Consider the following 12150-nt stretch of genomic DNA (forward strand, 5'->3'; position numbering starts at 1 on the left):
TGAAGTCTAAGTTCATCTGTAAATGCTTCATAAACTGTTTTTTTTCCTTTTTTTTTCATATAGATACTAATCTCTTGTCTGCCATGGTGGAATTTCATTGCTGTAATTGGTGTTGGTTTTTTTTTTTTTTTTGTATATAGTTACACTCAAATTATTTTAATTTATATTTCAACACCCACTTCTCCAAGTAGGAAAACAGAAGGTAAAGAACAGTTGTAAATGTTAATAAAGGATTATTATTAGGAAAGTTATTGCACCGGGCCTGTTTAGTTTTTAGTGTGCATTACACTATTCTTTAAGTGTAACCAAAACTGAAGTGATTGATTGATTTAAAATTTACAAATAAAAGGGTAGAAGACTTGCTTTAAAACATAACTGTTTTCATCATGTTTAATATACATTGTACTATAGTACTGTGTTATATTACTTGGATTAAAATGCAATGATGATTCTGAGTAATATTATATTACATATAATATATTTAGCAATATGTGAACTCAGTAATGTACTATTTTAGCTTTTCTCAGTCTTCAGTACACCTCTGTTCAGACCAGTTCCCATCTATTTCTTCTTTATGTATCTTGAAACAAAACATCCTGATTTTTCTCTCCAATTAGGAAGGAACTGGACTGCTCTAGGTTGGTCAGCAGAGAGCAGAGTGGGAAACAGAATACAAATGTGTGAGAACCCAGAGCGGCTTCTTCAATGTAGCATCTCTCTGACATTCTTATCAGCAGATGACATAAGATAATGCTGTAACGTTAACAGTTTTTTAAAATAGTTCCCTAAGCATGCTGATACACATCTGTCCGCTCTTGGAAAAGGGAGGCATGATTAGCATCTCTGGCCGGCATCCAGGAATTCGTGTAGTCTTAGTCAATTAACCATTCCTGTCTCACTGGTCTGGGGATACTGTTACTTTTCTATCCAAGACTTGAAAGGTCAACTTGCCTACTCATCCTAGCAGGAAAATGTGGGCTTGCAAATGAGGGGGCCTACAATTTCTGCAGGATTTAAACTTTCTTTAATAATAATAAATTTTAAAAAGGCCAGGCCTTTATAGTTGTAAAGATAATCATTCGTATGTCCTCCAGTGAAGTTTTGTTAATGAGACCGAGTCTGCATAGAGATTTTACCTGTACAACTGTCAGTTGCAGGTTGGGTTTTTCTGTTTTTGTTTTTTAAACCAATATAGTTATACTAGTACAACTTGTGGATGCAGTTAAACCTGCATAAATATACCTATACTGGTATAGCTTATTCCCCTTCCCCCTTTTTATTCTAATGAAGAATCTGATGCTGAATGTTCCACTTCCCATGCTTCTATGATACAGTCTTCTTCGTTATTATCTAAAGTACATAGTTTGAAGGTAATACTGGTAGGGGACTCTCCTGCCGATTTTTTTTCCCCAGAATTAGGCCTATTTTTGAAGCTGATATGTCTTGGCAAATTTCAGAGAACTTGCTTTTCTTTGATGCATTTTGTTATCTGAAAAGTTCTGAAATTGTCAGTGATCATTTGCTTGACATTTAAAAAACATTTCTTTTTTTTTTTTTTTTTTTTAGCTACTTCTGTTCAGAAATGGAGGCCTCAGAGGTGGGAGCCCAGGTCGGACCCCTCTTACAGGCTACTGTTTTGGACTAGTCCAAGCTAGACCTCCCAGGCTAGATTCCTCTTCCTGCCTGAGTCCACACAGCTGGAAGAAGTTGGGATGGGGAGGCAAAGGGGGCAGCAGTGCCAGTCCATAGTCCAAGCCTGCAGGGGGGAGTTTGCCTGGAAAAGGAAAGGATCCCTGCACATAGGCTCTCCTGGCCCTAGCCTGGCAGGTGGGGGTCTGGCCTGGCTATGATCAGCCTCCCTTTTCTGGCTCCTGATATAAACACCAGGGTTTATGTAAGTATAACTGCGTTGCTCAGGGGTGTGGATTTTTCATACCCTTTCATAGCCACGTAGTTATACCAATGTCAGTTTGTAGTATAGACCTGGCCTCAATTACACTGGTGCATCCTCTGTACGCTGATCATTTCCCTGTTCTCTGAGGTAATCACTGCTTGTATTTCACTAATCACTATCAAAGTCACAGCTCACACACTATAGTAAGGGAACAAAATGCCTCTGCTTCTATTCCACTTCTCTGGTGTGGTGGGGTAGAGGGAAACATTTTTGTGGTGGGAGGGCACCCACTACTCCTTGGTGTCATTCCTGGTCCCATTGGTGCTAATGGAAACCCTGTGGGCAACAGTGAAACCATCATCTCTCTTTCATTCTATCTGCTCTCTGGGGAAATATATGGGCCTCAGCAACAGAGTTATTCAAGCAACCACTCCCAGTGGACTCTCACTGCTTCCTGAGCAGCCAGGAGGCTTGGGGAAGAGTAGATAAGCGGATACCTTTCTTCTTTCTGGGGTGGGGATGGAGGAAACTATGAGAGAAAGCACCTTCTTCTTCTTTCTTATAATTGTAGATATTTTTGGTGGGGTGGGGAAGGTGACTAAGTTCATCAAAGCACTTGCTAGCAAGAGGGTTGGTCTATAAGATGGAGTGCCCACAAGTAACGTGTAGAGACAGCACCCTGGTAAGAATCCCACCACCTTCCCATTGCCCATCAGCATGACCTTGCTCCTGGATTTGCTGGCAAGCCAGTCCCCACTTGCCTTTCATGTTGGCATCTAACTAGTAGATGTCTGGTGATTCCCAGTTGTGCTGCCAGCCCTGTATCTACCCTGCCTGGCAGGGATAATGCAAAAATTAATTTGTTTCTAAAGGTCTTTGAGGATGGAAAACATATGTAAGTGCTCAATCATTTTTTGACTTCTCTTGAGGCATGTAACTTCTATTTGAAGTTTCAACCTCAGAGATTATATAATGAGTTGGTGCATTAATAGCCTTTTAAAATGAGCTTTGATTGCATTTTACAGATCTTAGTCTTCTTGAACATAACACACCATTTAGTTTATACACAATTATTTTAAACAATGACTTTACATAACTGTTATTAATTACTAATAATATTTTCAAGAATCATAAGTATGCATAAAGAACCATACTTATGTTATTGATTAATTGATGATTAAATGATGGAGTCTTCTCTTTCTAATGTCTTCATAAATAATATTCTAGATGTAGTTTTGAGGTGTTCTGCTGATGCAGAGATAATGACTAAAAGCTGTTTCTATGGTAAAAATATGTTCTTTGTATGTAATTTTGCAGTGCCTTTCATAAGTGCAGGTACTTTTTTGAAATTTTGAACAGTAGAATAGCAAGTTGAAGTTAAAGGGAATTGGAACACAGTTGAAAAACAGTGGCAAAATAGCCTGTATCAGGGGTGGGTAAAGTTATGGTCCATGGTCTGGATTCGGCCCACCAGCCGTTTTAAGCCGGCCCTCAAGCTCCCGCTGAGGAGCGGGGTCTGGGGCTTGCCCTGCTTCGGCACTCCAGCTGGGGAGCAGGATAGAGGGCCGCGCCACGTGGCTCCTGGAAGTCGCTGCATGGCCTTGCTTTAGCTGGGGAGCATGGTAGGGAGCTGCTCCACGTGGCTCCTGGAAGCCACGGCATGGCCCTGCTCTGGTGCTTCAGCTGGGGAGCAGGGTCGGGGGCCACTCCACACAGTTCCCGGAACTGTGGCATGGCCCACCTCTGGTGCTCCAATGGGAGCTGCAGGGGCGGTGCCTGTGGATGGGGCAGCAGGCAGAATTGCCTGGCTGTGTCTCCATGTAGGAGCCGGAGAAGGGACATGCTACTGCTTCTGGGAGCCGCTTAAGTTAAGTACTGCCCGGAGCCTGCACCCATGAGCCTCTCCCTATGCCCCAACCTCCTGCCTCAGCCCTGATCCCCCTCTCACCCTCCGAATTCCTTGATGCCAGCCCGGCACACCCTCCTGCACCCCAAACTCCTCATCCCCAGCCCCATCCCAGAGCCTGCACCCCCAGCTAGAGCCTGCACCCCAACCCACTGCCCCAGCCCTGATCTCCCTCCCCCAGCCCTGATCCTGCTCCCACCCTCCGAACCTCTCAGTCCCAACCTAGAGCACCCTCCTATACCCCAAACTCCTCATCCCCAGCCCCATCCCACAGCCCGCACCCCCAACTGGAGCCTTCACCCCTCCCTGCATCCCCCCCCCCCCACACCCTGAACTCCTCATTTCTGGTGCCTCCCCAGAGCCTGCACCCTCAACCAGAGCCCTCATTCCCTCCTGCACCCCAACCCCAATTTTCTGAGCATTCATGGCCCACCATACAATTTCTATTCCCAGATGTGGCCCTCGGGCCAAAAAGTTTACCCACCCCTGGCCTATATGCTTTTCAAGGATTGCTATTATTAATGTGATGACCTAAGGGGGTGTGTGTGTGTGTATGTGTATGTATGTACGTACACAGATTTTTGTTTGTCCTCTTGTTATTAAACCAATGGAAGAATTAGTAGTTTGTGTGTATGAGAGAGAGAATAGGAAAGGTGCTATTAAAAATATATTTTAATAGGTTGTATTTGTGTAGTTTAAAGTGGTAAAATAAATGTCACTAAACTTCCTGAAAGGAATAAGATACCTAACTCTTCGTAAATCACTCCGCAACTGATAATTCGACAAATTACTTTATTTTCTAAGAATATAGTCTTATTTGAACACATTGTGTAACTACATATTTGATGGGGAAAACTGTAGAGATGTATGATGTATACATTTAACTTATGAAAAGTTGGGTTTGGTCTTTACAGTCCAAATGCTATGTCCCTGCTGAGTCCATTGGTTGAACTATATGACAACTTTGTCAGAAAGATAGTTGTCACTGTAATTTCCAGAATGCTTTCTTAGTAATGGTGTAGAAAACATTCTTTTGTCTTGTTTGGTTAGAGCAGGCCTGCACAACTTGTAAAGCGGCGAGGGCCATATTACTCCAAAGAAAATAGCTGAGGGCCGAAACCCCCTGGCCGTGCTGAAACAGGCCCCCCTCCCCACCACCCAGCCCTGCCGAACCCCCCCCCCAGCGCCACTCAGCCCCGCCGAGCCCCGTCCCAGCCCCCCCAGCCCTGACCCCTAGCTCCGAGCCCAGCCCCTCTGAGCTAAGCACCCCTTGACCCCAGCCCCCAGCAGCCCTGACCCCCAGCTCCGAGCACAGCCCCTCTGAGCCAGACCCCCCCCTCCCCCCACCCCCCCCCCAGCCCTGACCTCAGCTCCGAGCCCAGCCCCTCTGAGCTGGACATCCCCCTGACCCCAGCCCCCATGAGCTGCGGCTCGAGCCCAGGCCGGGTGCCTCTCCCCTCGCTTGGACTTACCGGCTCTGCCTTGTGCCCAGCGCTTCCCACCTCAGCAGCCCCGGAAGTGACGCTGGACGCCAGGCAGGAGGAGCGGGAGACGGAGACGCGTGTGCGGGGGGAAGGCGACCTCAGCCCTGCGCGCCGCGCTCTGACCGCTTTGACAGTCAGAAGCGGGCTGCCGGGTTCGCCCCCTGCCCAGGGGTGGGGGAGGTTGGGCCCCCCTGCCCTGGCAGGGGGCGAACCTGGCAGTCGCGCTTCTGACTGTCAGGGCGGTCAGAGCACGGCGCGCGGGGCTGAGGTCGCCCCCCCCCGCCCCGGCAGGGGGCGAACCCGGCAGCCGCGCTTCTGACTGTCGGGGCAGTCAGAGCGCGGCGTGCAGGGCTGTGAGGCTGGGCCCCCGGGCAGGGGGTGAACCCGGAAACCGCCCCCCACCGCTTGCCCACGGGCCGCGTGTTGTGCAGGCCTGGGTTAGAGGAAACACACTGGTGACTATTTTCAACACAAACTTCCTAATGTAGTCATGCATTGAGTGTGGACGGATGGGGAAAGAATGCCCTTTTCAGGATTCTGCATCTTTTAACAAGCCACTTTTTAGGGAAATGGAGTTGTATGAATGGCACTAAGCAATTATTAGATGCTGCAACCCATTGCCATTGCAAACCCTTGATGTTTTTGTCATTTTTTGGGCCGTGACCCAAGTGCAGGTTGCTTCCATAACTAGCTAACCCCTTAGCCATTTAATAATTTTCTGGTCATGGCCATAGATTAGTCATGTGATATTCATTCAGTCTTTTAAAATCATGTTGTCTTAGATAAAGCTCGCTGGCCTTCTCTACATTAGCACTCTGAGCAATGCCACCAACAATGAAATTGCACTGCTAGAAGCATGCTGAGGAGAGGTGTTTTTTAAGAAAATACTAATGTTGACAAAGCCTCTGGGTCTCCTATGTTAAGAGGAATATTTGTAAAGCATGTCAAAGAATTTATTGCACTGAGAAGAGTGGTTTGTTCATAGCGCTGAATAAATGTATTGGTTTAAAGTTACATGTTAGAAGTCAAAACATTCCAGTGCAGTTTGGTCACTATGGCTGACCATAGAATCCCAGCCTGTCACATGGAATACTGCACATCCTACACAATGTGTATTCAACAGCAGTTATATATTCGGACACTGATGGAGTTCTGAATTTCTGTTGCTGTGTCTACCAGCAGCTACTTCTCTAGTGCATGTGCGTCGTATATCAAATAGCTTCTTCTCAAGTGTTTGTAGCTTACATAATCATGGTTTAATGTCCGTGCCTTACAGTATGATTCCACATCTTAAATCTCTGGGCGTCTTTTTAATAAAATGTTAGGGTGGATGTCAAATCATTTATGTTGCTATCTAGTTGCTCTAGTTTGAGAGACTGGAGCCTGAAATCTTGCAACTGAGGGGTGATCTGGACTACACAATGTTACTGTGTTGGCACATGATTGTGAAGAATCATATTAGCCGTAGTCTGTGCTGACTAACATACTCATCACTTTGTCAGCTAAAGTATGACCAAACATCTTAGCTAATGTGGTTCTGAACACAATTTACAAACACAGTAAAACTTTTTAGTGAAGACAAACTCTAGTCAGTGTATAGTAGTTTAATCATAGTGCTAAATGGGAACTTCGACAGTTGGGGTTACTTTATGTGAAAGGTTTTCAGTTGATCCAGATTGGAAATAAGGTTTTGGGAACCCATTTGAAACTTGGTCTGTAGTTCTCTTTGACTTTTTTAATGCTAAAAATCAATTTTCTTTGATTCAGTAGAACTTGATTCTCTGCACTTTATATGACATCAAATTCTGGTACTGGAAGAGAGAAGCTGACATACTGAATAAAGTAAGCTTCAGTTTGTTTGTTTTCCTCTGAGCCCTGGTCAAGGCCAGGTCTACACTACCCCCCTAATTCGAACTAAGGTACGCAACTTCAGCTACGTGAATAACGTAGCTGAAGTTCGAAGTACCTTAGTTCGAATTAGTTCGAACTTACCTTGGTCCACACGCGGCAGGCAGGCTCCCCCGTCGACTCCGCGGTACTCCTCTCGGCGAGCTGGAGTACCGCAGTCGACGGCGAGCACTTCCGGGTTCGACTTATCGCGTCCAGACTAGACGCGATAAGTCGAACCCAGAAGTTCGATTTCCAGCTGTCGAACTAGCGGGTAAGTGTAGCCAAGGCCCTACACTACGAGTTTAGGTCGACTTTAGTAGGGTTAAATCGAATTAAGCCTGGACATGTCCACATGACGAAGCCCTTTCTTTCGACTTAAAGGGCCCTTTAAACCGGTTTCTTTACTCCACCTCCGTCGAGGGGATTAGCGATAAAATCGGCCTTTGTGGGTTGGATTTGGGATAGTGTGGACGGAATTCGACGTTATTGGCCTCCGGGAGCTATCCCACAGTGCTTCATTGTGACAGCTCGGGACAGCACTCTCAACTCAGATGCACTGACCAGGTAGACAGGAAAAGCCTCGTGAACTTTTGAATTTCATTTCCTGTTTACCCAGCGTGGAGAGCACAGGTGACCATGCAGAGCTCATCAGCACAGGTAACCATGATGGAGTGCCAGGATCGCAAAAGAGCTCCAGCATGGACAGAACGGGAGGTACGGGATCTGCTTGCCATATGGGGAGACGAATCAATGCTAGCTGAACTCCGTAGCAGTAAACGAAATGGCAAAATATTAGAAAAGGTCTCAAAGGCCATGAAGAACAGAGGCCATAACAGGGACGCACATCAGTGCTGCGTGAAAATTAAGGAGCTCAGGCAAGCCTACCACAAAGCCAGAGAGGCAAACGGAATCATCCTTTCCCAGTTCTTCTGCCATCTCTCCAACCCCAAGTTATTATTGAGGTGTAATACTTGGCTTGCTGAGAACTACTTCTCATTTGACCATTCCTTTTCAGTAGGAACAGATGTGCTCCAAGCACCACGGCCAAGATTAAGATGAACAGGCATAGTAGTAACCTGTGCTGCTGCTTTTATCTCTTCGCGCCCCCCAACCCCTCAAAAAAGTTACTTAAGCCTGTTCAACCTCCCTTGGTGCAGAGGAATTGACATTTCTCATCCGGTAATTACTGACCTTGGACACTTGGTTGTTATACAAAAATAGGATCTGCGACTTGGCTACGTGTTGGGATGGTTTGGAAGTGCACATTTAGATTTTTTTTTTTTAAGTGAACTGAAAAAACTTCATTTTTTCCTCTTCTAGTACAGATGTTTGCAACTGTAATTTTGCATCATACTGTAGTCTCTTAATTCAGAAATAGCCATGCATACACACACTCTCCCAAAATAACTTTCTAGATTGCTCCACGTTCTTTTTGGAGAGTGTTCCTTCCTCCCCTCCTGCTCCCCGTAATTAACTGTTTTCTGTTCAGAAACCTTTTTGTGTTCTTTTTTATATTATTTTGATCTTTACAGTTTGTATAAGGCTAAAGTGAGACTTTCTCCAGTGTGGCTATAATTGCAATATATATGTCTACTGGTTTAAAAACTCAGGACTGACAGGGAGTTGGATGACTTGGGTTCTACTCCTAAATCTGACAGTGACTCCAGTTTACAATGTTGTGCAAGCCATGTAAATGTCTCTATACCTCACCTTTATGAAAAGGAGGCATCCTTTTACGTGATTTTCTGTGGACTCATGACCATGTAAAGCATTTTGAAAACCTTGGGTGGATGGTGCTATGGAAATGCAGTCTTAAATTATTTTCATTCATCTCTTATACTCAATTTTTTTTTTCAAATATGCATTGTTGGAGAGAGAGTTGGCTTAACACCCCTCCCCCAATTAATATAAGAAATAAGGAGAGAAACTAGAGTAGTGATAGTAGTGGTTTAGGCATATTGCTTATCTGAGACTTACCATTTCTGATGCTGATTCTCCTCATGCTTTCACCACTGTAAATCAGAAGTAATTATAGTGAACCCAATGGAATTACACTGGTGTGAGAGGAGAATTGGGCTCATCATTGAAACCTAAAGCTAGAAACATACTTTCTAAATGCCCCCAAACCTAGCTAGTCTTTCTTCATGCATCAATATTTTTTTTAAAACTTGTTAGGAATGAAAACCTCCTGTAAGGATTTGAGGGGAAAGGAGAAGGTGAGCGTATAGATTGTTCCTAAGGGAACCCTCACGTCAGAGGAAAGAGTTAAGGTTGTCTGCGTGTAACTTTAGTGATTCTCCATTCCCTTAGCAAGTCAACCCTACTCAACCACAACGTGTGTTTTAAACGTCTTTTGGGTATGTATTTGATAGGGTGATGTGTGCAGTTCTTATGCTGTACTTCCTAGGTTTTGTGGTTTTGTCTTGCGTTACTGTCCCTTAGCAACCTTAACTGACTTTCAAGATGTGTGTGTTTGAATAACATACTTGGTTACACTTGTATGATTCCAGTTACATGAGTGGGATTGTACATGTCTAACTGAGAGTGGCATTTGGTGCTTATTCTGGCTTTTCTTCATCCTATAGGAACCATTTTTTCTCATTTCTTCTTTATTAGAATAGAAATTGCAAACACATCTGCAGGGAACCTGGGGATTGCTGTTTCTGTGAAAATGCTGAACCAGTATTACCATTTAAAGGGGAGAGAATCTGCTTCTAGCTTCAGTTAAATACACTTAAGCTTTTGTTTTATGATTGTTTATGTAATTTTTTCCCCTCTTCTCTTTATTCCTAGCCATGTCTCAGGCTGTGCAGACCAATGGAACTCAACCTTTAAGCAAAACATGGGAGCTCAGTTTATATGAATTACAGAGAACACCTCAGGTAATACAGGTTAAGAAGCTTATTTCGTGCAAGGCACTGCCATAAAAATAGAGTGTAATACCTTTCTTATATAAATCATAGGACAGTTTAATTTTAAGTATTTTTCGTAAGATGCTTAGTAAAATCTCTAATTTCCTATTTAAAATTGTAACACATTGTAAAACAAAACATAAACAATCCCACATAGTTACAAATATAAAATTATGTAGCTTGCTTTTATTTTAAAGTGTTTTCTACAGTTTAGTGTATCTCTAATAATTTTCTTAAAAAGATTACATTATTTCTGTGTAAATAACTCCATTAATATGATTTCACTTTAATATTTGACCATTAGGAAGCAATAACTGATGGCCTGGAAATAGTGGTGTCACCTAGAAGCCTGCACAGTGAACTGATGTGTCCCATTTGTTTGGATATGTTGAAAAACACCATGACAACAAAGGAATGCTTACATCGTTTCTGTGCTGACTGTATCATTACAGCTCTCAGGAGTGGGTATGTAACAAATAATGTATACCTAAGAATCCTACCTTATTGCAGGGTGAGGGGGATGGTGGTCAAGAATCAAAATGATACAATGAGGCCCCTTTGAAGCTCTGTGTTCGAAGATATGCAAACACACCACTACTAGATTGCAAGGCACCAAAGAACATTGCATCCAGTACCTAAAGTGTGTACTCCAATGTTATTTCACTGTTTCAATGTTTGTTCTCTTGAGGCGGTCCAGGTGTTGGGAGGAAGTATGCCCATTCCCTTGTATACACCAATGTAGAAAAACTGAATTATTGTTTAAGGAACAGAAAAAAATCTTCCTTTCTTAAGCCAGCTAGGTCTAGTAACAACGAATTGTACCACAAGAATGAACTAAACTGTCTCAGTGGAATCTTACCAAATGAATATGTAAATGTATAGAGTACAAGATTCCCTAGTGTATGGAACTGGTATTTATTTTGTATTTAAAACAAATCCTAATTGATAAATTTAAATAGTCAAGAATAGTTAAAAGAATTTGCAATTGCCGTTCTTTTTATCATTAATTCAATGATACAAATATCAAACCTATGAGAATAACAATGACAGTATGATAATCATAATGACCTGTGTTGAGATGTCACATTTGATCCCCTTACTATTTTATTTGTGCTTTAGTTTAATCAGAACTCCAGTGATTAAGCCAGATACGTGTTTTTCAACCTTTATTCATTTGCGGACCCCTAAACATTTTTGAATAGAGGTGTGGACCCCCTTGGAAATCTTAGATATAGTCCACAGACCCCCACGGATCCATGGAACACAGGTTTAAAACTGCTGAGCTAGAGAAAATAGATGTCTTGGGGGAATTTGGGCAATGCTGAACTACTCTGCAAAAATTAACCCTCCCATCTTGGACAAGAAAAATTATGCATGTGGTAAATTGTTTTAATCTCATGTCCTGCAAAACGATTCCTATGTGTCGTGAAATGGAAACAAAAAATTTGTCAGGGGATATTTTCATTCATTATTGAATGAACTGGAACATGCAATAGAAGATGGTACACCTCTACCTCGATATAACGCTGTCCTTGGGAGCCAAAAAATCTTACTGTGTTATAAGTGAAACCGCGTTATATCGAACTTGCTTTGATCCACCGGAGTGCACAGCCCCCCCCCGGAGCACTGCCTTACATCATTATATCAGAATTCGTGTTATATCGGGTAGTGTTATATTGAGGTAGAGGTTTATATTGGTCTTCATTGTGTAATTTAATTAGAAGTTAGAGTAGTAAGAATGTCAATGAATGAAAACTGTCTGACACAAATATGGTCGCCACTATGGAGCTCTTGCTTTCTTTAGGGGGAAGAAGTGTTCTTAATGTGAATTAATCAAGTCTAAGTAAAATCCTAGTGAAGAAAAGGCAGTTGGTATTTTTCACATGATTTAGCGGGTCAAGCTAAAGAGTAGGATTCTTCATAGTTTTTAACTTGATTTACTAACTCGGGTGAAAGCTATGAACTGTTTTGTCTTGACTAGGATGCTAACTTGAGTTAAAAGTATCTTTTTTACATTAATTTAGACTCAATTTGAGAGGCAAAGGGAAAGAAATTGTCTGCAAA

The 12150-nt window shown here is 43.1% G+C and overlaps 1 protein-coding gene across 1 annotated transcript in view; it reads left to right on the forward strand.

The window, feature by feature from the left end:
• Positions 1-12150, forward strand: part of RNF2 (ring finger protein 2) — a 49287-nt gene that overhangs the window by 16053 nt on the left and 21084 nt on the right. The window contains exons 2-3 of the mRNA XM_034780406.1: positions 9968-10056; positions 10391-10551. Of these exons, the coding sequence (XP_034636297.1) occupies positions 9970-10056; positions 10391-10551 (248 nt within the window). The 5' untranslated portion in view covers positions 9968-9969. The remainder of the gene's footprint in view (positions 1-9967; positions 10057-10390; positions 10552-12150) is intronic.

The sequence above is a fragment of the Trachemys scripta genome, chromosome 8 (genome assembly GCF_013100865.1).
Source record: "Trachemys scripta elegans isolate TJP31775 chromosome 8, CAS_Tse_1.0, whole genome shotgun sequence".
Classification (NCBI taxonomy): domain Eukaryota; kingdom Metazoa; phylum Chordata; order Testudines; family Emydidae; genus Trachemys; species Trachemys scripta.